The sequence below is a fragment of the Talpa europaea genome, assembly GCF_964194135.1.
Source record: "Talpa europaea genome assembly, chromosome: 6".
NCBI classification, from domain to species: Eukaryota; Metazoa; Chordata; class Mammalia; order Eulipotyphla; family Talpidae; genus Talpa; species Talpa europaea.
In genome coordinates this window covers 510,343-536,166 of record NC_140072.1, presented here as the reverse complement: position 1 = coordinate 536,166, position 25,824 = coordinate 510,343, and the positions used below count along the sequence as shown (strand labels likewise).

Below are 25,824 nucleotides of genomic sequence, written 5' to 3'. Positions count from 1 at the left end.
GGAGCTATGGCTCGGCCCAGGCCTGTGAGCCCAGGCGGCTGCAGGTCGCAGGCCAGACATCCGTGCTGGCGCCGGGAGGTGGGCGTGCCCCCTCGGCTGTCCCCTTGGGCTCCTTCTCTGCGAGAACGAGCTGCCGTCTGTGGCCAGGTCCACGGAAGCCTCCAGGCCTTACTCGACAGGAGGCAGTCCGCCGTCCCCCTGTCCCCGCAGTCCCGCCTTGGTTGTGTCCTGGCCGGCCTCCTCAGTCCCGACAGCACGGGGTGCCTGCAGGCTGCACAGAGCGCGCAGTTCACTGCGTTGCTAGAACCAGGAGCCCCAGAACGTGTGAGGCCGTAGCTGTGAGGAAACGTTAGTAAACACACCGGGAGGGAAATCGTCTCAAGCCTTCCCTTCCAACCTGGGCTTTGTGTAGACGTCCAGCTGCCGGCACCGCTCGCTGACACCTCCGGAGTGTCTCAGAGGCACCGTCCACGCCGTGTTTCCTCGGGGGTGCTCACGTGGCGGGTGCTGCCTCACAGCAGCGCGGCGAGCTTGGCCGGCAGGCACAGCCACAGCCCATGCTGCGGGGGGCAGTGGGATGCAGAGTCGGGACGCAGGCAGAGGGGCCAAAGGAAGTGAACCTTCTCCGCCCAAGGGGCAGCTGGCTGGGTCCGGGCGCTGTCCCTGGTCCTGGAGCAGCCGAGGGCACTGCCCCGGGGGCCATGGCCCACACCAGGGGTAGGCTCGTGGGAGGAGAGGCCTTGCCTCCAGTCTCCCCACCTGGAAATGCGGCCGCTGGGTCTGTGCTCAGGCTGTCCCTGCCAGCACTGCCTGCACACAGTCCTTTGCAGGGCCAGGTCCAGGCGCTGCTGCTGTCCTGGGCCCGAGCAGAGTCTCCAGAGCAGAGGTTGCTCCGGGAGAAGGGGCTTCAGCCCCCTGGGTACAGAGAACTGGACGCAGACTGCGGCCCTGGCCAGTTCAGGGCTGGTCTGCAGAGGCTGGGCAGGCAGGAGGCCGCCCTTGGGGTCGTGGAGGTCACCCTGGTGTCCCGGGAGTGCGGAGGGGTCACGTCTCCCTGGGCTGAGGTGCGGACGGCCCACGCAGGGGCCTGTGGCAAGAGCCAGAATGCCCACCAGGCATTGACCGCGAGCTGGTGTGGGCAGGCGCCTGGGGTGCTGGCCTCAGCGTTGGGAGGGTCCTGGCCAGGCCTGTGTCTTCTGCCCCTGCTGCTGGGGCTGCCTGAGGCTGGGCACGCTCCTGGTGTGCTCAGAAACACTGGCCTGTGTCAGCGTCGCCAGTGCCTCTGGCAGCAGCGCACGGGTGGTCTTGGCCCAGGCTTGCCTGCTGGGCAGCCAGCACGCACCCACCTGCACGCCGCGGGCCAGCTGACCCTCGTGGTGGGGTGGCCACCACCTGCACAGCGGCCTGTGGTTGTGTTTGGGGAGTCGGGCAGTTCTCCGTGCCCCCACTGGCCTCCCTGTCACTGGCGGTGCTGTCCGCGGAGAGCGTGTGCCTGGGGACTGCCTGTGGCGCGATTGCCCTCCTGACCACCCACAGGAGCCGGGGAGAAGCCACGCTGGACCCGCCACCCTCCCTGAGGTGCCCTGACTCATGGCCACATGGGGTGGGGGTGCTGAGCCCCTCACAACTGGCATCCAACCTTCCCTTTCCACACGGCACAGCCATGCCTTTGAGCTGTGGTGGTGTGTTCTTGGGGCAGTGTCCTGGGGGACTGGGTTCCCCACAGTCAGGGGGCGCTGCCTCTGTGAACTTAGGTTGAGCAGGGGCGGAGCACCCCTGGAATTCCCTGCAGACCTGAGGCTGCCGGCGGGCGTGGGGCAGGGCCGGGCCGGGCCCATGCCCGGTGCTGGAGGGCGGTGGGTTTGGGTGGTGGGCTGGTGTGAGGGGTAAGCTGTACCCCTAAGTCACCAGTGTTATAAACCAGCGACACCTCAGTTAGTTGTCACTTGATGAGAAAGCCCAAGGGGGCCCGAGACCCTGTTGGCCCCTGCAGGCTCTGCTGAGGCTGCATCTCTGGGCTGCTGGGGGCGAGTCCCGCCTCCGGCTCTTGCTCCTCTCGGGCCCCTGCGGCAGTGTTCCGGCTGAGCTGTGTCCCTGCACCACTGGCCTCGGGACAGCGTGGCAGGCCCTGCCCCGTCCACCCTCCCCAGCAGCAGGCACCCAGCAGCCTGGGGTGCAGGGCTCTGTGGGAGCATGTAAGTTGTAAATACCGGGTGCCAAGGAACCTGCTCAGTGCCAGCCGCTCCCCTTTGTTCCCTAACCGGCCGCCCTGCGCTGCCGCCGGCTGTGTGATTTACAGACGCCCCCAGAACGTTTTTGAGCTGCTGGAGCAGGAAAGCCTCTGGGAGCAGCACTCCCGGCCCCACGGCGCCCCTCGGTGCCCCCCTCCCCCCCCCCCCCCCCCCCCCCCCCCCCCGCGGCGTGTCAGGTGACTGGAGTGCAGCCTTGGTCGGCTCCTGGTCCTGCTCAGTCTGGGCCAAACTAGCCCCGGCCCCCACCTCAGGCCACCTCCCCTCCAGTTGGGGAGCAGATTATGCCCCCGCCAGGGCCTGGCAGCCCTTTAGCAGAGCGGCTGGAGCTGCTATTCAGGCTCACAAAGGCTCTAATCTCCTTTGAGTTCCTCTAAGCCGAGGCCCACTAATCCCTGGCAGCCAGGCTCCAGGGGCCCCGGCGAGTCAGCCTCCGCCATTCATCCGCCCTGATTATCTTTTTATCTCATTAAGAGCCTGGCGCTCCAGCTCGTGCGAGAGAGGAGCCGGGAAGACGCAGCCCGGGTCTTCCCTGCGAGCGCGGCGCCTCCCGCCTCCCCTCCCGCTCTGGCTCTGGCGCGCAGGGCCCTGGAGGTGGGGAGGCTTTGCCCCTGGCCTCAGCCTCCTCCAGGGTGGAGCGAGGGGGCACCCACCCCCTGAGGCTCGGAGCCCTGGGCCGGGGTTTCTGGAGAAGGCCCCCAGGTCTGCCGGCGGCCCGGCCTGGCCCTCACTTCGGGGGCAGCCCCCCAGACGGCAGAAGCGAGCCTCCTGTCGGAGACCGGGCGCCCTTCCCGCGCGGCCGGCGGCTGGGGGCTCCGCTGAGCTTCTGCCGGAGGTGGGGCCCGTCTGCACGTCTGGCGGGGGTGCCTCACCGTTTCCCTCCCGTTCCTCCGCTCGGGCTGGGAGCGCCCGTCCTCCTACCGTATTCCTGGGACCCGAGGCGCAGCCGCCGCGCGCCCTCTGCGGCCTGTCGTGGCGCCGGCCCCCAGCCTGCTCTCGGACGATTTCTAGTTTCACGCTTCCCAGTCAGGCTTACCCCCCAAATTTTCAGGTTAAGTTCTGGAAAGGAAATTTTGTGATTTTTCAGGAAACCCAAATAAATTTTCTGTCTCAGAAACGCCCTTGCACCTTTTTCCTTCCGTCTAGCAGTTTTCGGAACCGTGTGCTGGTGCAGTAGCCTCTGCCAGGGTGTGCAGTGAGCTTTCTTCTTGGGCTCCACGAACCCATGTTTCCAAAGTGAGGCTCGCTGTGCTGCCGCTACTGCCTGTCCTGACCCCTGCGGGGGGGGGGGGTTCTGCCCACTGCCAGGCTTCCTCCTGCTGGCTCTGGAGCATCTTCATAGCTCTCTGTGTGTGCGGGACTTGGGGGGCGGGGAACTGGGGAGACCCCCACTGTATGCGCCTTGTGCCTCCCTCGAAGGAAGTCCCGAGATGCTGTGGGTCTCTGGGCTCTCTGTGGCCTCTCTGAGCACATACCGGAGCCAGCTGTACCCCAGGGCCATGGTGTGCCTCAGGACTCTGCGTGCACAGGTGTGGGCATCGCCTCCTTGAGTGGAGCCTCGGGGTTGGACCCGCTCATGCCTTACCTGTGTCCTGTGTGCCCTGATGATAAACGTTGAAGGCTCCCGACTGGTCCAGCTGACCCCAGATCCTTCCTCCTAGGCGTGGTGCTCAGTCATGTTGTGCATGTGTGCCTGTGGGTGTGCACAGGTGTGCGTGCACGTGTGCTTGTTGACTAATTGGTTGCTCATTTGATGTGGGCAGAACTGCCAGCCCCCACCCCTTATCACCAGCGGACCCGCCACACACCCGCAGCACTCTTGCCCTGCCTTCAGGACCCGCCCTGGTCTCCCCCCCCCCCGCCCCTTTTTCTCAGGGCTTGAGTTCACCTCCCACATCCTAAACTCAGCTCTGGGCGGTTCCATATCTACGCTGGTCTCTGGACCCTTAGTCCTGCTTTGGAAAGGCCTTTGTAAGCCTTCCACGTGCCCAGGCCCCCCTGGGATCCACTAAGCACCTCTTCTTCCAGACCCAATTTCCTGAAGGCATCTTCCTTTGAGGACTTTCCCTGCTTCTCCCCGTGGCCACTGGCCGATCTTGACCTTTCTTCTCCACTTGGTTCTGTTCTTCATCCTGTGGGTCGTGCCCATGTCTGAATCAATCAGCATTTCCACGCCTGCGTGGAGGCCAGCAGATGCGCAGGTGAAGCAGTCACACGCACAGGTGTCGTAGTCACACGCTGGCGATGCAGTCACACCGACGATGCAGTCACATGCAGGCGACGCAGTCAGCGCTTGGCGATCGCCGTCACCATCAGTCTCAGACCTTGTGTTCCTTAGGCCTGGAAACGCCCGATGAGTAGTGGTCACTTGATGGCACATGTGCTCGCGGGCAGTGCGGGGGCCTCCCCAGGCACAGCCTGGCCATCCCTGCAGTTCGTACTTGCTCTAGTGGGTGGGTCCTCACCCTGGGGCCTGGCTCAGACTGGAACTGGGTAAGGGATCGTGACTTTTAGTGGGGTGACCTCCCCGGCCTCCTGCTCATTCACCCCTGTTGCCTGTTGAGTGTAGGACGTGTGCATGTGTGCACCAGGCAGGCCATGCTCTGCCAGCGGCCCATCTGTTCTGCTTCTAGGCATACTGTATCCCCTCCCTGTGTGTTACCCAGGCCGGTTGGCCTGCCTTGGCTAGCACCCTGGCCTTGCTGGCCCTTAGGATTATTGCTGCCTCCCGCTTTCTGGCAGCTGCACCCCATCAATGGCCAGGGCTGTTGTTTGGGGCCAGCGTCAACAACCACGCCGATGACAGCCTCTCCTGAGAGCGGAGTTGGTAGGTCACTGGGGTGGCTGCTCCCTTGCCAAAGTGTTCTCCAGAATGTTGTCCTACTTTCCACTCTTTCCTGCAATCTGTGAGCTGTCCAGGCGCTCTGCGTTTTTGCCGACACTTGGTATTGTTGACCTTTTAAAACCTAAACGTTAGCCATTCTTGTAGTTGTGTAGTGCATCTCATTTGGCATGTCTCCAGTTACTAGCGGTGGGGAGCACCTTGTCTGGTGTGTTCTCTTTTCTCATTCAGTCTTCTGCTCATTAAAAAAATTGGGTTGTTAGTCTTATTAGATTGTAAGAGTTCTTTATATATAGTTTAGAAGCAAACACTTTGTCAGATATACGTATTATGAATATTCCCTCCCAGTTTTGCTTTATTTATTTATTTTTTAACAGGGCCTTTCCAAGAGTGTAAGTTTTTCATTTTGATAAAGTCTGGTGTCCTTCTGTGAAAACAAGGTCTCAGTTTTAACGAGTATGTTCTTATATTTGTGTTCCTTTATGGTTAGTGCTTTTCCCCAGGTTGTGAGGATATTCTACTATGTATTCTAGAAAAGATTTGTAGCATTTTATCTTTCACATTTTCATCTTTAGTCTATCTTGAATTCATTTTGAGTGTGTTCTGAGGCAGGATACAAGTTCATTTTTTCCTGTGGATGTGCAATTGACCCAACACCACTTACTGAAGAAACTGTCCTCTGTCCAGCCTGGTGAAGTGGCATCTTTGGTGTGAATTGGGTGGCCCTCTTTGTAAGGTCCATTTCTAGCCTGCATTTTCTTTCTCTGGACCATTTTTCTATCTGTGTACAAATATAAGACTGATATCTGATTTGTAAATCACCCACTTATTTTGTCCTTCTTCATGACTGTCTCGGTGGTTTACAGTTTCATGAAAACTTTAGGACCTCAGAAGCAGATTTTTGATTTCTACTTAAAAAAAACCACGGCATCTGGAACTTGAGACTTATGGAGTCTTTACAACACTGAAACATCCAATCCATGACCATGGTATATCTCTCTGTGTAGGTCTTTATTTTCTCTCAGCAGGGCTTTTGGTTTTGTTATTTACAAATCTTTATATTTTTAGCTTGTGATATTGAATATTTGATTTGTTAATGCTATTGTTAATATTATTTCAAATTTAATTTTTCTAAGTTTATGTTGCTAACCTATAGCTTCCCATCCTGTAGATTGATTTTACATGTCATCCCTGTGTCCAGTAATTTTTCTAAATTTGGTTTTACTTCTAATAGTACAATCTAGCTTCTTTTTAATTTTTTGCACACGGTCATTAACAAGTAAGATCATTTTATTTCTTCTTTTCCTATCCTCAAACTTTTGTTTTTTTCTTGCCATACTGAAGTAGTTAGGAGTGCTGGCGTAACGTTGATGAGTGGTAATATGAAGCGTCTTCCTTTTGTTCCTCTTATTGGGGAAACATTTAACCCTCACCCCACTATTGTGTCTACCACGGGATTCTTCCTCTTTTGCTTGCTTCTTTTTTTCTTGGTAGGTTTCTCTGTCAGAGTAAGTTTTCTTCTTTTTTGCTCTGCCGAGAGTATCATCAGGAATGGGCATTGAATTGTATCAATTTTTTTTTTTTACATCTTTTGTGATATTCACCTTTTTTTAGTTTATTAATGTCATAAATTATATTGTCTGATTTTCAAATGGTAAATAACCTTATATGCTTAGCATAGGCATAATTTGTTAGTGACATGGTGTTACTTTTATAAGTTGTTGGTTTTCATTTGCTAATATTTTATTTGGGATTTTTACTTCTATATTCATGGGATGAATGGTGATTTTCCCCCTTCGTTTAATGTGTTTCTTGTTTAATGTGTTTCTTGTTATCAGGGGAAGGATTCCTATGTTCCTTTTCTTTTCTTGAAGAATTGTGTGATCGGTGTTATTTTCCTTTAAATGCTTGGAAAACCTCATTGGTGTAGTGTTCTGGGCTTAATGAGTTCTTCGGAGGAAATTTTTATATTAGACTCAATTTATTTAGTAGGTATAAGTCTGTTCTGAGCTTTTATTTCTTCTAGCTTTTGGTTTTTCTGGGGTTGTACCATTTTGTCTGAATTTTAAACATTTGAATGTACAGTCATTCATAACATCTTCATGTGGTGTTTTTAGTGCTTGTGTGATCCGTCACGATGTTCCCTTTCTCCCTGATGTTGTCTGTGCCATCTCTTACACTGCTTTTGGAAAAAATATTCAATCAATTTTTCTTTTTAAGCACTCACCCCATCTGTGATCACTTCTTCCCTCTGGATGCGTGTCGGCGAGGCCACTCCCCAGTGCCTGCTGCCTGTCTTCCGACTCGGTGTTGTGCAGGAGTCAGTTGGCACTGTCCATTTGCTTTCTGGCTTCTAGAATCTAATTCCCTTCTTTCTGTCCTTATGGGTTTATGTTTTCAGAAAGAAAACAGAACCCCAGAGTTCTTTGTGTAATAAAATTAGGAGGCTTCAGGATGGAATGAAAGTTGAGATGAGTGACTATTTGGTTAACTGTATTTTCTGGAATGTCCTCCATTCCTTTCTCTGTGTGTCAAGTTCCTTGACTCTGGCACGTCAATTAATGGTGCTACTGCGCAGTGGTATGGACTTTGCGGTGCAGCACTTGTTGGAGTGGGTAATTTTAGTTCATGGAGCCATCTTGTTCTTGTTCAGGGTTCATCATCATAGGTGTGGCTGAGGAGTGATGGGTAGGTAGTAACAGAAAGAGAGTTCTTGTCCTGACACCTGAACAAAATTCTTCAAGAATGAGCTTGTTCAGTGGGGAATTTGCCATAAGTCATTTCTCCCTTATAATAGTTATTTGCATGGTCACATCCCTTCTGCCATTCGTGAGTTTCACCGATTTTGCAGTCAGCCACAATTGCATTCTCAGGCTATTATTTCTATCACTCTTCAGATTAGCATTTTTCTTGTTTTGTTTTGCTTCTTGTCACTTAGGAAGGTTATATAATCTCTGTCTCTGTTGGGTGAGTGTCTCAGGCGTTCATTTCTTACTTCCATAGCTGCCCACTCTCTCGCTCCTAGCTTTCAGACATGCCATTGCCAATCTCACAGGCTCTACAAGAAGACTAATGGAAATTTTAGCAAAAAGGTTCTTTTTTCATGTGCATGAAAAAATATCATCCACTGCATTTTCATAATTAAACATGGACATGTTAGCATCATATGTGCACACACGTGTGTGTACATACATGTACACACACGTGTGCCCACATGCATCTGTATGCATCTATGTGTGTGCGTGCCACATATGATTCTTGTTAAGCACAATTCCATATTTTTAGAGTCCCAGTGAAGCATAAAAAATGAGCCCGAGTTTGGAATCAGAAAAACTCCCTCAACACCCGGATCCTTCTCTTTATCTTTTGTTCACGGGCAGAGATGGCAGCGAGGCGGTGACACCTGACAGCGGGCGTTGGGATGCTGTGCTCGCTGCGGCGTTTCTGCGGCGACTGGCTGGTATCTGGAGGGCCCTGGTGACTGAGAGGAAATCGGGCACTTTTGAATGTAACCTCAGGCCCCTGTTTTTTTCTTACTCCTGGTGCAGGAAAGCCCACTGGTGAGGCGAGGCTTGTTCTCACATCAATTTTTAATATTCTTTATTTCTCATTGATCGGTGATCTAATGTTGAAACCTGTCCATTGTTTTATCAGCATCCTTTGACGGCTGTGTGGATGAGGAGACAGCACATGTGTGGTTTAGAACTAAGTGGAAAGCAGATTTCGAAAGGGTTAGTTTAGGAATCTAAGATTACATTTTATCACATAATGGTAAATCTGTTTTTTGGTCTTATTTGTCTTTTTCTTTATGAAGAACTGTCTAGAAGGGCAGAGGTGCAGATGCGGGTGCCCCCCCGTGACTGTATCACCCCAGTTCTTTTATGTGAGTTATTTTCTTTACCCACATGCAGCGTCCAGCAGTGTCAGGGGAGTGTGAGGAGCCACGGCTCCAGGCTGCAGAGGGCTGTGCAGCCACCGGCAGGAGCTTGTGGGGCTGTGTGGGAGCTGGTGCTGGGCCCAGGTGGTGCAGTAGGGGCTGCTCCCTGCCCAGGCACCAGGCGCGCCTCACAACTCTGTGCCGGCCTGGGCCTGAGGACCCTCGCTCCCCACGCCCTCCCCTGGGCTGGACTGGGGTCTGGTGTCCCCAGGGTCACTGCTTCCCTGGGGCATCCAGCCAGGGGCCTCGCCCGGTGAGTCACTGTGGCAGAGCTGCCCGGGAGCCCGCGCAGGGCCAGCCTGAGCCGCAGTGGCTTCCTTGGGGGGGCAGCTTCAGGGCACCCTCCCCACGTTGCTCCCATTTTGAAGAACTGTCGCATGGAAGGAAATCGATTTTGAGGAAATTAAATTTTCTCCTACAAGAGAATGGTGGTTTCGCAGCGAGTAGCAGGTGAAGGCCTGGGTTGTGCTGTGCAGGGGCCCGCCAGGGAGGCCGCGCTGACCCTGTCCTCTGTTGCTTAGCTTTAGACAGCAGAGTCCTGACGTGCGCGGCCGTGTGGAGGATGCCGAAGGGACTGGAGCCAGGCAGCCACGAGTCCCCTGACGATTCATCAAGCACCGCGCACACCCTGGAGCTGCTCTGTCACCTTGACAACGCGGCCCGCGGCAGCTCGGCCTGGTAGGTTCTGCATATTTCAGACTCGGGAGCCGCCTGCGGCTGGACGCCAGTGCGCCTGCGCCAGCCGCCCTCCCTGCCCGCGTCCTCCGTCCCCGGCCCCAGCTCTTCACCTTGGGCTCGCGTGTGAAGCCCATCTCCTCCTCGTCTGCATCGGCGCCGCCCCTCCTGTGCCCAGCGATGCGGTGGGCACCGCGGCGCCCCGCCCCACGTGCTGGTGACCGACAGAGCCAGCCGTGCCCGGGGAGGCCGGAGCCCCGCCCCGCCCCCATCCTCCCGTTGCTTTTCCTGTGTGTGAGAAAGAACCACCGTCAATTCTGTCCGGTGACCCTACTGAGTAAATTTAATTCAACACCTTTATTAATCACCTGCTGCACACACCTGTCAGGGTTCTGGCACGCCAAGGTGATGGGTGGGGGGACCTGGCCTCGGGGGGAGACCTGCCAGGTTAAATGTCTAACCAGACGCAAGGCAGGTGGTACGCTGGAGCCATGGAGAGTGTGTGCCCTGGGCTCCCGAGGAAGGAGTCAGTCATTTTTACTGGGGGAGTGGGAGAGGGGTGTGCTTGGCAGGGGGCCTTTGGAGCCGGAGCTGAGGGCTGATCCCGGGTCCCTTCGCCAGCTGCGGAGCTTGCTGCAGTGACGGGGCAGAGCTAGGGGTTCCTGCAGAGAGTGGCTCTCGAGGCTTCTGTGCTATAAACCGTGGGGGTTGAGTCCATGACTGCTGGGGAATAACCAGGCCACCAGGCCAGTGGCATCCTGCACGGCTGTCACACCCACATCTGCAGAGGCAGGCCACAGAGGAGTCCCACAGTGCCCAGGACCTCAGCTCCTGGCTGCTGAGTGCTCTGTGAACAACAGCACCACCAGGGGCCCTGCAGTGCCAGCACCATCACATCTCCCCAGCAGGCGTGTGTGTGCGTGTGTACATGTGCCTGGGTATGTGTGCACCACATTCGTTCCAGAAGATGCTCTGGACAGGGGAGAAGGTAAGCACAACACAGTGCAGGCAGAGTCACTCTGGGGATGCGGCCTGTACAGAGGGGGTCAGAGCCACTGGTGGGTGTGAAAGTGGCATGAACTCAGAGGAGGGACTTTGCCTTGCTCGGCATCACCAATCTGCTTCCTCCTAGAAGGTTTCACACCCGCTAGTCATAGGGGTTGTAGGGAGCGCCTGGGAACACCATACGACTTCCCATGCTTTTGAGGTGTTGCTGCAGCCTGCGGAGCAGTGTGGGGCTCCCTCAGCTGCTGTTTGTCCCCGAGCAGCCTACAGGCCCATGTCATGACCGCTGCATCAGCACACTCGTGGGCAGTGTGTGCCAGCTCAGCCCTGTGGGAAGGACTTTGTTAGGGGAGAATAGGGGGGTGGGAAGAGGTTCTAAAGATCTGTGCTCGTGGACTTGGTGCCAGTAGTTGTGCTGCAGATCCCCACAGAGACCAGGGAGCCCTGGCGTGGGGCTACAGGTCAGGTCTTCATGCTGTCCTGCTCCAAGGCAGCTGCAGGTCACTTCAAAGTCACTAGACCATGCTTCTCAATCATGTCTCCATTCATTCTGCTCCTCTGCTGTTCAGCGGGTTCTGTGGCCAGGTCTCTGGGGATACGGTGCTCACTGTGTTTGCTGGGGTCCATACTAAGAATAAGGTGCTGATGCTGTTGGTGTGGTATGCTTTTCAATTCTCCCTGAACCTGCTTTTCTGTGGTCTGCATTGTGGAGCCCAGGCTCGTGCTGAGCTTAGGGGACTGTTCTATCACTGCAGCACTTAGCTCCCGCTGCCCATTAATAAGCTTCAGCTTTTTGACCCGAGATCATGCCCTTCTAGAGTCCTTCCCAAGAGAATCATTGCCCACCTCACCCAGGTTGCCTCTCCTTTTACCCAATTTTATGCTAACTGCAGGTGTCACCTCTTGACACTCCCCTGTCTTCTTTCATGCTCTTGTGTTTTTCTGTGAAGACTGAGCTGCTTCCAGGGGATGTTGGGAAGGCTGTACCCTCAGCCTGCACACAGCAGGTGCTCTGTCAATACAGGCTGAACCCAGGTGCCAAGGGCAGCACACGATGGGTCTGTTAGACACACAGTACCCTCAGCACCAGTGACAGCACCAAGTCAGCATCCCAGCCATAGACAGTAACGTCAGTACCAAAGATACCGCCAACACACAAGGACATCCCTGTTAGTACACTCAGCACCAAGGACAGCGCCCAGCAGGCCGCTCCGCCAGCACATGTTGCACCCTCAGCACCAAGGACAGTACCTTGCGAGCAGCAGATGCCCTGTCGGCGCGGGCTGTGCTCTCAGCACCAAGGACAGCGCCCAGCTGGCCGCCCTGCATGCACACGCGCGCTCCGCCATCACCAAGGACAGCGCCCGGCAGACACCCTGTCAGCGCAGCCCGCGCTCAGCACCAAGGACAGCGGCCGGCAGCCCCCGGCAGCGCGGTCTGCTCCGCCAGAACCAAGGACAGCGCCGAATAGACGCCCTGTCAGTACAGCCCGTGTTCCTAGCACCAAGGACAGCGGCAGCCCCCCCTTCCTCTCCCCCCCCCCCCCCCCCCGCGCGGGCTGCCCTGCGGCACCAAGGACAGCGCAAGGCACAGCGCAGCCGCTTCCTGTGGGAGAAAAGCAAAAATTGCAACCACAGTAGCCACGCCAGGCCTTGACTGTGAACCAGGCATGCCTCTGAGTCACCTAGTCTTTTTGCACAATGATTCCAGAAACTGGTGACTGTTGCTGTCCTTTTTGTGCAGATATCTGTGACCCAGAGAGGGGAAGGACAGTGCAGCCAGGCTTAGTCATTCTTCAGTGGGCTAAATGGGATTTACAGCTAGACAGCCTGACCCCAGAATGCCACAAGTCGTCCAAGAATTGTCTCCCAGCTGAATGAGCAGAAGGAGCCATTTATGGTCATCATGCTATTATTCGGGAGTTGTTTCAGGTGCTGGGGATATGAACATTTTCATCAGAGTAAATTTGGAGAATGTTTGCATTGATGATGCTAGTCCTTTTGGATGACAAAGGTAAATAAAGTATGCTTTATAGGGGAGCTATTCATTTTGCAGATAATAAGGCTTCCTTTCTGAGCTTACTTCCCGTGGGTTTGCTACTTCAGTCAGCGCTTTCTGTTTGTGGACGAAGTGATGGGCCTGGGGTCAGTGGTCTTGGGCTCTGCCTTCACGCCGTAGCTGATTCAGCTCTGCTTGGCGACTGGTGCCTGGCCCGCGTGTGGGTCTCCGATGCCAGCTCCGGGTGCATTAGGTGCAGCGGCTGCTCGCTCACCCTTAATGGTGTCACAGCGTCTTTGTAATGAATCAAAGTAATTCACGCCCCTGTTTCCCCTCTGCCTGTTGCATTGAGGGGGGTGGATGGGTGGTTCTGCCAGGGCGGCCTGCCCCACCTGAGCCGTGGCCCTGATGGTAGGATGCGCCGGGCGTGCGGGAGCCTGGCAGGGCCCGGATGTATCCCCACTGCCGTGTCAGGGTCCATGACGCTGCACACAGGACCAGCTGGCCCAATCAGCTTTGGGGGGAAATGGCTCTTCTTTGAGGTCGGGGCTCCTGGGAAAGTGGGTGTGCCCTTTAAGAGTATTACTAGAAGCAAGGAAAGGGGGGGGCACACAGTGGGGGTGGTTTGGAGAGGAAGGAAATGAAGCGTGTGTGTGTGACGGTATTCTGTATAGGAAAAAAGAGTCACCCACTTTTCTTTTTTTTGTTCTTTTTAGTTTAATACGATAGAACCGGAAATTGACTCAGATAAATGTTACAAAGAAGTACACAGTCATCCTTAACACCATGCAAAGGCATCAGAAAACCTCTGGGACATTTTCGGGGACCCTCTTTAATGGCCCCTCATTGCTGACAACAGAGATGTCACTCTCAGCGGCTGTGACTGTCACCATCGGGATCTAATCAGGCTCTGTGAGATTTCATGTTGGTGCTTTAAGTTTTACCCAACTTGGACGTACTTGGGTGTAAGATTTTTAAAACTCACCCCAGAAGTTGCTCCCGCAGGTCCTGGCTTACTGTAAAAGTTGCCCATCAGCTCTTAAAAGAAGCCCCAGGGAACGCCTAGAACCTCGCGTCTTCCTGAGGGAGGGAGCAACCTAGTGGCCATGGCCGTGTGAAAAGTCTTTCTCTTTGAAGTTGGTTTAAGGAATCCGCTAAAATGGGGAATGGTTGTCAAAATCTCCCTTCCCCACATACACACGATTAAAATTAAGTATTAGAAAGGGGACAACGGTGTGGAAATTGCAAAATGTGACATGCGGCTGCGGTTTACCTCAGGAAGTTCCTGCATCTGGAAACCTGGCACGGGCTGGCCAGTCCTTCCCAGGCCCCAGTTGGCGCGTGGCTTGGGGCACGTCTCTCCACCCAGCGGTGTCCCCAGGACCGCTCTGCTGTGAGCGGCGTGTCTGCTGGGATAGTGCAGGAGGCTGGGGTTTAAGGTTTATTTGTGATTACTTACACTCGCAGTTTAAATAATTCTAAAATTTGAAAGCTGAAGGTCGTACCTCTGTGTGTGAGAGTTTTTATCCACGGTTATCTTTTTTTCTATTGTTAAAACCAGGTGGGGGAGGGCCTCCCTGGTGGCGCAGCGGTTGAGCGCTGGGCTGCAAAGCTGCCCACAGCCTCTACAGCGCCAGTTCGATCCCCGGCCGCCGGCGAGGGTCCCACATGGCATGCAGACCTCTCCTGCTGCGCCTGCTGCTCCCCTCAGCAGTGTACTTCATCAGTCTGCCTGCTCTGTTCCCTGCTCTGGCTCTGGTGGATTCTCTCACCTTCCTGCACCTCTGACTGTACCCAGTGCTTGTATAAATAAATAAATAAATAAATCTTTAAAAAAAAAAAAACAACAAAAAACCAAGTGGGGGAGGCCAGAGCGCTGACCAGAGCTGGTGGGCATTGGAGCTCTGGCATCCCGAGACGTCAGGCCGGCTTTGGACTTGCCACAAGGCCCGGCTTGCCCCGTCCCCTGAGTAGGCCGTGGCTCCTCTGGCCTTCATGGCCTCTGCGGTGGGAGCGTCCACAGACCTGCATGGGCACACCTCGGGCAGGCCCCCGAGTTTTCAGCCTCCGGCCAGAATCCCTCCTTCAGAGGCCTCCGAGCTTGGCCCTACCCTTTGGCCTCCCCTGGCCAGAGGACAGGTGTGGCTGCCCTTGTGCCCGGCTGAGCTCTGGGGGGCCGTCCTGGGGTCCATGTCTCCCCCGAGAAGCAGGCCCAGCCTGGCTTAGACCAGGAAGAAACCGTCAGCCAGAGTGAGACCCGCGCTCCGAGAGGGCCGTGTGGGCGGGCGGCGCTGCCGCGCTCTCCCCGTGAAGGGCTTCTCAGAGGCCCGACTGGCGCCCACGCCGTCCTCTCCCTCCGGGTGACAGTCACTTTGGATGGCCTCCCCTTTCCTCAGCCAGGGCAGCAGCTGGCGAGCTCGAGGCCTGCCGGCCCTTGTGGTCAGCCACGGCCTCTGCAGTGGCGCCGGATATTTCCATCTGCTCAGGGCGCCCTCCATGGGCTCGTGGGCCCACTTCCCGCCCTCGCTGGCGGCAGAGACGCAAGTGATGCAAGTTTAGGCGACGTCAAGGCGAGCGTTTCTGAGTGTCCTCAGGGTGCAGGGTTTGGACTCGGCCCTTTGGGGTGCAGCCCCACGTGGGCTTGGCATCCGTACAAGGGAGGTGGGGGCACTGCTCTGCCCGGGCCTGTGGGACGTGGCCAGAAACGGCCACACGGCACCCCGATATCCCGGACTCCGGCTGCCTGGGAGCCCCCTCTGTGGCATCGTCAGGCTTCCGTGGCTCCGTGCCCTGCGTGCCAGGCCCGGACTGTGGGTGCTCTTCACCCCCTTTCCTGCACGGTGTCCCCTGGATCGCCATCAGCTGTCCGAGCACCCCACGCGCCCCCGGCATGGGCTCCAGGCCACTGGGCCACTCTGCTCTGCCCTCGCGGGCGCGGGCTCCAGAATCGGGACGTCTCGGGCCAGCGGTGCTTGGGTTTGACGCCGGCTGTCGGGGGGCAGATGTCACCATTGGGTGGGGCCAAGGGGGGCCGTGCGTGGAGATGTGCGGGGAGCCGGGAGGGGTCGTGGCACAACAGCCGGGAGGGGTTGTGGCCCCGAGTGAGGTTCGTGTCGCCGAGGAAGCAGCAGCAGCCCCGGGGCGCCCCACAGCCCAGCCCTCGTGCGCTGCGTGGGGGACCAGCGTGGAGCTCAGCTCCCGGAGGGCTCTGGGCGTCCTGGGGAGGCAGAGCCCACACTGGCGACCATCTCGCTGGCGGCATGAGCTGGCAGGGCCTCACCTCGGCTGGTCGCTCCCGGTGCCTCTGGTCGGGGCAGGAGGCGTGGCTGAAGTTGCCGGAGCCTAAGGACCTTCTCCCTTCCGGGCCCAGGCGCTCTCCTGCCGGCTTGTATTCGGCTCGGCCGCTCCGGGAGTTGGGGGAGGGCCACGGCAGGGACACATCTCAGACCCAGCAGCCCCTCAGGTCTCCCCCAGGGCCAGCGGCGGGAGAGGCGGGTTGAGGGGGAGACAGGAGAGCGATAGCGTCTCCCCTCACAGGGGCGTGAACGCTCTCTCCGCCCGCCACTCCCTCCAGGCCTCACCTGACCCTCGCACCCCTCCCAGGCACCACCGCCCAGCGCCAGGTGGACGCAGAGAGGTGGCCGGGGCCGGCTTCTGCCGGGGAAGTCACTGGCCTCTGGAGGACGCTGAGGCGCCCAGCCGCGCCCGGGGCTCCCCGAGCGGCTGTTGACACGGGCCTTCTCCTCCTTAGTGTCATGTGGGAGCCGACGGGAGACGGGAAGAAGGTGATCTCGCTGGCCGACAACCACATCTTGCTGTGGGACCTGCAGGAGAGCTCCAGCCAGGCCTCGGTGAGTGACCGGGCCCGCATCGTGGCCCCTGCGCGTCCAGGGCTGACGTTCGCGGAGGGGTGAGGTGTTGAGGCGGGAACCACAGGGCCCAGGCGTCTCGCTCTCAGGTGAAAGCCGTTTGGGTTTGAGCCTAGGCCACGCCCAGGAGCCGCGCTGAACCCTGAGAGCTGGCAGCGCCCCTCCTGCGCGGCTTCCCCCGGGCGTTTCTGCTGTCCCGAGTCTCCCGCTCGTCAAGGAGGCTCTGCCGCTGGGCTGGGGCTCCCTGCGGGCGGGCGGGCTTGGCCTGAGGTGTCAGCTGTGCCTGGGCCACCGACCCCGCGCGGGCAGCTGCTGGGAGGGGCCCGGTCTCCTCGCCCCCAGAGAGGCCGTCTCGCCCGCAGGCCATTGGCTCCCAGGCCCGTTTCAGGTCACACGGACCTTCCCCGGGACGGTTCTGCTTCCAGACGTGAGCGCGTCAACGCATCGGCCTTTGTTTGATTCCTTAAAAATTTCTTTGTGAAACGAGCTCTACGGGTGTGCTGGCGATTCCGTTGCACTTGTTCGTGTCAAAGTAACAACCTTAGGGAGAAAAATGAAGACATTTGGGGTGATCGCCTCCCACTCCCGGCGGCCTGGCGGATCCCCGCTGGCGGCCCAGCGCTCCCTGGGGCCCCGGGCCGTGGGCACGACCGGGCCTCCTGCGGGGGGCGCGTGGCCTCGCAGAAGGGAGGCTTGCTGAGGTGGGAAAGCCGTGTGTGGCCGAAGGGGTCTCCCGCCTTCGGCGTGGAGGAGGAGCTGGTCTGTTTTCCTGTCGCGTCCATAATATTTATGGAAAAACCTCACCGTTACTGAAGTTCTGAAAGGTGCAGCTTTCACTCAGACATGGAAGACGCGACAGGACACTCAAGGGACGCTCAGTGCCTGTGGCCCCGGGTCCAGGCCGGAGGCGCTGCGAGACCCCCACCCCGGCCATCCCGCCCCCCACACGCGTGTCCCGCCATGGCCGCAGAGGCGCATAGTCGCTGCGGAGGGGGAGCAGCTCGGCAGGGCACCCAGAGGCGGCGCGGGGTCCTGCGGGTTCATTTCGCCCAACTGTGCAGTGGCCCCGGCCCGGCCGCGCGTCTTGGCCCTCAGCCATCAGGAGTGACCTCGCGGCAGGCGAGAGCCGTCTGTAGCTCACCCTGCGGAGACCGGTCCCGCCTCTCCCTGCTTCCACCCCGTCAGCACTTCTGTCAGTTCCGCCGCGCACGCTCCGCTGCGGGGCCTGAGGCCGGAGCCGCCTATCGGACCCGGCCGTCCCCACACCCCGCCCCTCGGCGTTTCTGTTTTGTGTGAGGATGTTGCCTCGGTGGCGGGTCTGAGCACGTGCTCGCTGCATCATTACCTTTCACAATTACATTGCAGGTTCTTTGCCATTTATAATCATTAGTGGAGCCAGGGGAGGTCTGGAGTGAGGGGTTCCGCGGGGCCGCCCCCGTGGGGGCAGAGGGGGCCTCCCTGTTCCGTCTGTGCTCGCTGCTCTAGTTCCAGCAGCTTCTCCGGCTGAGGAGATAACGGCCCGCGCCGGGGCGGCAGGCTGGGGCTGCGGGCCGGGGCTGCGAGGTGGCCTGGGGACCCCGCGACTTCCTCCCGCCCTCACTTCAGCCGCGGCTGCTAGAAGGCGCATCCCGTGTCGGGCGGTGGCACATGCTGAAGGCCCTGGGGGGTCCCCAGGACAGTGTGTTGTCAGCCGTGCGCTAATCAGAGGTTTTCCGTGCTCCCCGAGATCAGGCTCATGGCAGCCCTAACTGGGCTGGGAGAGGCACGGGTGTCCCCAGGACACGGGGCCCCTGTGGGTGTCATTTCAGGCGGGCACCGCAGGCGTGTTAGTGAGGGGCATCGGCTGCAGCACGAGGAGTGACGTAGGGAGGTGTCCTCTGCTGTGACGAGAGGCATGGCCAGAGCGTCCGAGGGTTTGACTCCGGTCTCCACAGCCCCGCCAGCCCGGCCCGTTCCTGCGCTGCTAGCCCAGCCGCCCCTGCGCTCTCCTCTGACCGCAAGCCAGCGGCACGGTTCCAGCCATCACGCCCGAACCGCCCCAGCATCAACGAGGAGCTGGCAGCTTTGCTCCCTGAGTCCCCTTGGCTTGGAGGAGCCTTTCCCGGAAGCCCCTCTGCCGCCCTCACTGGCAGGAGGAGCTGGCCGGTCCTGCCCGGCAGGCTCGTCCTCCCAGCCTCTGCCGCTTCCTTCTGCTCCCCAGCCGAGGGCACCCCGTCTCCGACGCAGGCTAGCCCCACTCCTGTTGGCGTGTTCATATTCCCCGAATACCTCGTGACCCGACTTCTGCGTGGCCCTAAAGCCGTCTCCCTCCTGACCCCCGCAGACTGCCTGCTCACCTGCTCAGCCGTGACCTCTGGACTCTAACCTCGTGTATCGCTTCACTCGGCTGGCCCCGGGCTGGCTGGTTTCTGTTTGTGCCGGTGCTTAATCCTGCCTCAGTGTCCTCATCTGTAAAATGGAGCTCTTAGAAACATGGTGTTGCGTGGCCCTGGTGGGGCCTGCAGGAAGCGGGCGTCCCGATCCCGGGCCGGAGCGAGCTCCCTCCCCTTTGCAGCCAGAGCCACTGCCGGGCACACTCGCTGGTCAGTGCAAGCGTCCCCAGGCCTGTCTTGGTGCCAGCTGCACCTGATCTCCCTCCCCGGCCGCCTGGCAGTTCCCTTCCCAGTCCCCGGTGTGCTGGGCCTGCGGCTTCCTCCCCGCTTTGTGCCCATGATTCCTTCCCAGTTCTGTCTTCACCGCCAGCCCTCCCAGCTCGCCGCTGGAGTGCGTGTGTCCGGTGTGGAAAGAAGCAGCCCCAGGGCATGTGGGGAGGCCCAGAGCTGCAGCGGGCTGCTCGGCGGGGCTCCAAGAGGAGGCCCGCCCTGGGCTGCAGGGAGAGTCCTGCTGGGCAGGCTGGGCCTGGCCATGGGAGGGCGTCAGGTCGGGGACTCCCTGGATGAGGGGTCCCGGCCTACAGACAGCTCCAGCCCCCTCGTGGTTCTCAGGCCCTGGTGAGGGAGGGCGGCCGAACAGTAACGGTCAGTGGCCCAGAGACGCCTCCCCATGCGGGATGCAGGCGGGCGGGGGTGTTTGGGCAAAGGCTCCCGGGGCAGGTGGAGACTCAGAAGTGTCCCAAGGAGCTGAAGGCCCCCCCCCACCCCCCACCATGGCCGTGGCCCTGGGCCTCTCCCCGTCCCTGGAGCAGAGGGGATCGTGCGCAGCTTGCGCAGAGCCTGTTACCACTGCCCTCTGTCCCAGCCTAGCCGGGCTCCCCCCGTGGAGAGGGGCTGCCTTCACCCACGTCCTGTCCCCGGCCCTTGCGCTGACGTCCTCCAAGGCCACGGTGGGGTGCTGAGAGGAAGGTGCGGCGTGGTGGCAGGGCCCAGGGCCCAGCCCATAGGCAGGCGACCTTCCTGCCTCGGCTCCTGTCCCAGGCTCACAACCCCGCGGGCGACATGGGGCCGTGGGGGGTCACCAGCCCCGAGGCCTAAGGTGCTCAGGCAGTGCTCATGGCGGTGACGGTGCCCCGGCAGATGCCCACTCTTGGGGCGTGGGGCAGCCGCGGCTCCTGCGTGCCTGTGGCGTGGGGCAGCAGTGGGGCCCCTTCTGCCAGCCCCCGGGCCTGCTGAGCCGCGGCTATTAATAGGCCTCCTATTTTCTGCTGCTCTCAGTTTTATAATTTTTCCCAATAAGGTTCAAGAATTCTTGCCTTTTAAGGGCAGAAAACAAAGCCCGATTTTGCTAATTATTTTTGATGATTATTTTCAGTAATAGGCTGTGAGGACAGCCTCTTGTTTTCTGGAAGGACGTCCAATTATTTTTGCCTTCTTCTCCCCATCCCAGCTGGCCAGCTCGGCGTCCCTGGAGGGGAAGGGACAGCTGAGGTTCACGTCGGGGCGGTGGAGCCCCCATCACAACTGCAGCCAGGTGGCCACGGCCAGCGACACCACCGTGCGGGGCTGGGACACCCGCAGCATGAGGTCAGTGTGGGTCCCTGCCGCGCCCCGGCCGCCCCCAGCCCTGCCCCGGCCGCCTCTCACCCAGGCTGTGCTACGCCGGGCGTCCGGGGGCCGGGAGCTCCTGGGTTTTGCAGGAAGCCCTGGGTTTGGCTGGGAACCAAACCTGGCCCGGGAACCCTGTCCTCACGGGACAGTGACCCAGGTGGACGCCCTCCTGGGCAGCTTCTGGTGGGCATGGAGACCAGACTAGTGTAGAGCCGTGGAGGGAGCTGCTCCCACGCTCAGCTCCAGTCGGCGCCTGAGGACCTCGGGGTGCCCCGGGTGGGCCCCAGAGTGGTCTCGGCCGCATCGGTGCCTTCGGGAGCCGGCCCGGCGGGTCACCTCGCTTGTCACTCCAGTCACCGCGCGCCGCAGCAGCAGCTCTGACGGAGCAAGCAGGAGCGACCTCTGTTCCAGGTGTGGTTTTGATAGGCAGAGGAGTGATGGTGCGCACGGCAGTTGTCATGGCAACGGGTCCTGCAGGCTTTTTTCAGACACCGTTTATCCCCTCAGCTCACTGCAATTTATCACTCAGGGGCACAGATGGATTCGTGGGAAGCTTGTTGCCCTCGCGGTGGGGCTCGGCTCCCAGCCCGCCGGAGACAGGCGAGCCAGGGCTCTCGCTCCGGTGCCGGCTGCCGGCCCCTGCTCGGTCTCGGGGTCAGAGGCCTCACACATGCCCTGCCTGGCGTCCGCCTCCGCCCTGGGGCCTGCCCTCTGCGACTCTGTCCGTTAAAGGGCGTGGAGAATTTCGGCCTCTGCAGAGAGCAACATCCCAGACCCAGAGCTGAGGACGGTGGCCAGCCGGGCAGCCCCTGCCCTGCCCAGCTGTCGTCTCTGGGGAGCAGCGGGCCTCGCCTTCCCCTTCTGCAGACACTGTGGCTTTCACGTAGCCCGGCGCTGTGGGTGTTTCTTCTGGAACACTCTGTGCTTTGTGTTAAAACTCCCGCTCCTGACTCCCCGAGCCTGCAGCAAACCCTTGGCAGACGCGGGGCTGGCTACCGTTCCCGGACTCTGCTGCGTTTAGAAGTCTGCGCATTTGTCTGTTTACCTCGGGAGATGTCATGGTGTCTTGTTTGGGGCTTCTTATTTTAGGGGAAAATATTAGGATTGGAAATGCAGGTTATGAAAACCAGTTCAAGATTTCAAACTGGTTTAGGGCCAGAAAGATCCAGCGTGGAGGGAGGAGGAGGGGGGAGGCGCTTGTCTCGGGGGAGCAGGGAGGCCTCGGGCTGCTTCGCGGTGGAGGCAGCGGCTGTGCCCGGCTGTGCTCCCTGCGGAAGCCATGAAGAGTGAATTAAATGACTTCTGGAGAAATTAAGTCCCTCCCAGGGCTGAAGGAGTGGACAGCGTGGCGGGGGCGAGGCCTTTGTCTCCCGCCAGGCCCAGCCTCTCCACGATGGCCCCACTGCCGGGCGTGTGATGTCAGGGGCGATGCTGTGACAAGACGGATGGTCTGAGCGCTGGGGTGTGGTGCAGCCAGGCCTCCGGTTGGGGGGGGTGTGTGTGTGCGCATGTGTGTAGGTGTGTGCGGGGTGCAGGTGTGCACGTGCAGGTGTGTGCACATGCGTGGGGGTGCGCAGGTGTGTGTGCAGGTGCTGCTGACAGAGGGTGCCGGTTTCAGCCCTGCTCTGCTGGGTGTGCTCTACCTTGGTCCTCCCTCCTCACACCACATCGCCCACTGCCTGGGGGGCCCTGTCCAGGCTGGCCCTGCTTGGCCGGGCCGCGTTGCCTGCACGGCCTCTGGCGTCTCCGACGCGCTCTGGACAGGTGCAGTGGCAGCCCCGCATGGCGCCTCTTCTGGGGGCTCAGATGCCACGGCCAGGCCCTGGCGAGGTGCGGTGTGCGTGGTGGGGCCCCTGAACCCGCCCGTGGGGTGCTGTCTCTCCCTCAGCCAGATCTACTGCATCGAGAATGCGCACGGGCAGCTGGTGCGGGACCTGGACTTCAACCCCAACAAGCAGTACTACCTGGCGAGCTGCGGGGACGACTGCAAGGTCAAGTTCTGGGACACCCGCAACGTCACGGAGCCCGTGAAGACCCTGGAGGAGCACTCCCACTGGTACGGGGAGCACGCCCGCTGGCACCCACGGGGCGGCGGTGGGGGGGCGGCTGTCATCCCGCGGTCGGCTTTGCGCTTGCGGAGAAGCTCGCGTCCCAAAGCCGCGTGTCTGGATTTGCAAATGCAGGGAAAGGAAGAGAAACATTAGATCCTATTTTTTCTCGAAACTGCCGTTTCACATACACAAAAGCAAACGCGCACGGATGTTCCTGCGGCGCCTCTGCGGCCCTGGCTGGGGCCTGCCGGGCGCAGCCAGTAGGGGGTGGCCCCAGTGCCGGGCAGGGTGGGGCCGCGCAGAGCCCGAGAAGCTGCCTACACGCTGCCAGTGACCCCTTCCGGGTCCCGGGCCCTAGGGTGCGCTGTTCAGGCCAGCCTCATCCAGACGACTCGTGTGCACGCAGGCTTGTGTGCGTGTGTGTGCGCGCGCGTGCAGGCACGTGTGCTGCTTGTCCGGTGCTGTGTGCGTGCGCCAAGAGCCGCAGAGCTGGGCGCCTGTCTGTGCTCACCCAAGGGACGCCTGGCAGAGCGCAGCCAGCCCCCTCCCCCGGCGAACCGGCCGGTCCTCCTGCAGCGATGCTCCTGAAACCTTGGAATCGCTTACCAGAGCCGCATCGTCCCTGCAGTCAGGTGTTAACGCCCTCACCCAGCATTGGCCTGGACGCAGCAGGCAGTGGGCACGCCTGCCTCCCGGCCGCGGGTGCCGTCCTGCTCTGCTGTCTCACCTGCACACGATGGGCCGTGTGCCCTGGCAGGCGTGTGGGGGGCCTGCGTGCTGGCCACGCTCCTGGGCCGGACTGCTGCCGGGCTGGTGGTCTCTGTTTTGCCGCTGGGGGAGGTTTGCCCTTGGGACTTGAGCAGCCTGTGTGGGATGCCAAGCAGACCGCTTAGCCCCGTGCCTGGTGGCATCAAGAAGTCCCACTAGAAAAGGGCGAGAGGCCCGGCCCTCTGCTAGACAGAGCTGGGATGAGCTGCTCCCGCCACCCCCAGGGTGTGGAACGTCCGCTACAATCACTCGCACGACCAGCTGGTCCTCACGGGCAGCAGTGACAGCAGGGTCATCCTCTCCAACATGGTGTCCATCTCCTCTGAGCCCTTCGGCCACCTGGTGGACGACGACGACCTGAGTGACCAGGAGGAGCGCCGCCTGGACGAGAAGTAAGAGCCTCGGGCTCCCTGCCGACGGGCACGGTGCTGGGGACAGTGCGGGGGAGGGGGGTGGACAAACTGGGCTTGTCAGCGAGCTCGCGCCTCATGTGGCCCCAATATGCGTGTCCGTGTGTGTGTCTGTGTGTGTGTGTATGTGTGTGTGACCAGTCGGCACCACCGCGTGTGAGGTGTCCGCACCGCCGCTGTCTGTCTGTGGGCGTTGGCCATGAGGACAGCTCATGTGAGCTCGCGTGCCCCGTGGCCGTGGTCTGGCGCGTGTGGGTCGGCTGCACGGGCCCTCGCTGGCAGGTGCGGGAGGCGCCGCCCCGACGGAGCCCGGACGCTGTGCGCGCTGGTGGGCCTCGGCATCTGTGCCAGCGGGCGCCCACCGTCCCCAGGGGGTGTCCTGGATGGAGGTGACGTGTGTGTGGCTGCACTCCCGGGCAGAGAGGAGTGTGGCTGGGCACTGCTGCGAGTGGCTGGGAGGAGCCCTCTGCTGTCCGGGATTCCCAGTGCGGCAGCTGCTCGGCTGAGGGTTCTGCTGTCAGGCTGGAGGCCTTTCCCTGCCTGCCGCGGCTCGCTGGCCCCTGCACCTCGGAAACAGCTGGGGTCCGTGCGGTGCTTGTGGTGGGCGCGGGGTGGGGACCTGCCCTGGGGTCGGGTGGTGTGTGTGGGCCTTGGCCAGGCTCCTGCCGGAGCTCAGCGGGGCGCCGGACGGGTCTCCTGGGCCGCGCCGTCCAGCAGGGAGCCGAGGGGGCGTGCGCCGCTGGCCGTGGGCTCCTCATGAGGTGGGAGGAGCAGCCCCCGCCGTGGGAAGGACCGGGAGGGGCCTGTGCTTGGTGGCGGGCATGGGGGCCGGGGTCGGCCGTCCTCACAGCCTGTGCGCCCCATGGCGTCCTCGCCCCCGGCCCCTCCCCTCCCCACTCAGTGGTGTCTCCCCCCCACCCCAACCCGGCCCCCAAGGCCCCTGCTGCTCGGTGTCACCGAGGCCTCCAAGGACTCGCCCGGCGTGGTCCCCGGGCCTGGGAGGTCCCTGGCCTGGCCCCACCGCCCCCGGCCCGGCCCGCGCCGGCTCAGCGCCCTGTCCTTCCAGGAGCCAGGAGCCGCCGCGGGACAGCGTGGTCGCCGCCTACGAGGAGCACGAGGACAGCGTGTACGCCGTCGACTGGTCCTCGGCTGACCCCTGGCTCTTCGCCTCGCTGAGCTACGACGGGCGCCTGGTCATCAACCGGGTCCCCCGGGCGCTCAAGTACCACATCCTGCTCTGACCGCGCCCTCCCTGCCCCCCTGCCGGCTCGGGGCTCCCGCCCTGTCTGGCCTCTGGGGGTTAAAGTGAAATAAAGGACCAGAGGCTCGCGCACGCCTGGCGCTCTCTGGGAATCCGCCCGCGCGGCCCCAGCCCCCTGCCCAGCCCCGCACCTCTGTGCAGGGTCCCTCTCGCCATCCTGCTTGTCCCAGTGCCAGCGCCGCCCAGCACTTTCTGGGCCAGCCCCTGGGCACCCCCGCGGGGCAGCGGCCTCACCTTCACGGGGTTGGGGGGGGGACGGGGGGAGCCGCCCAGCAGGGCCGCGAGTCCCCTTCTGCCCGGGAGGGTCCGTCCTGCCCGGCCAGCAGCGGGCGGAGGCTGCCCTGGATGTGCTCTCGAGAGCCCTGGCCTCCTCCTCGCTCCGCTGGATGCAGGGCGGGGCCGCGGGGATCCCACCAGCCTCCGGGCGCCTGGGCCTGGGCGGGGCGCAGGAGAGCATCTTTCTAGAGGCCCAGCCTTCCCGCACCCTCTGCTCTTGCTGCCCTGGTCAGTGCTGCCCCCGCGGCTCCGGGCTACATGCGCCTCGCCCCTTGCTGCCTGTCCTGTGAGGGCTTCCTGTGAGCTCAGAGGGAGGCTCCTCTGAGCCTGCGGGCAGGAGACCATGGTGGGCAGCCAGGGAGGCCCGAGTGCCCCGCATCCCGGCTCCTCGGGGTGGCAGGAGGGCTGATGCACTCTCGCCGGGGCCGTTGAGGCCGGGACGGCGTGGCAGGGACGCAGCGGGCCCACGCTCCTGCTGCAGGAGGCTGCTGTGGATGGAG

General features: G+C 60.6%; 1 protein-coding gene across 1 annotated transcript in view; it reads left to right on the top strand.

The window, feature by feature from the left end:
• The window catches only part of EIPR1 (EARP complex and GARP complex interacting protein 1), a 46,894-nt gene extending 21,795 nt beyond the window's left edge, over positions 1 to 25,099 (top strand). Inside the window, exons 2-7 of the mRNA XM_084235719.1 lie at positions 9,550 to 9,706; positions 16,458 to 16,557; positions 20,398 to 20,534; positions 22,447 to 22,614; positions 23,602 to 23,769; positions 24,854 to 25,099. Coding sequence (XP_084091845.1) covers positions 9,591 to 9,706; positions 16,458 to 16,557; positions 20,398 to 20,534; positions 22,447 to 22,614; positions 23,602 to 23,769; positions 24,854 to 25,028 — 864 coding nt within the window. The 5' untranslated portion in view covers positions 9,550 to 9,590 and the 3' untranslated portion in view covers positions 25,029 to 25,099. The remainder of the gene's footprint in view (positions 1 to 9,549; positions 9,707 to 16,457; positions 16,558 to 20,397; positions 20,535 to 22,446; positions 22,615 to 23,601; positions 23,770 to 24,853) is intronic.
• Positions 25,100 to 25,824: the final 725 nt, after the last annotated feature.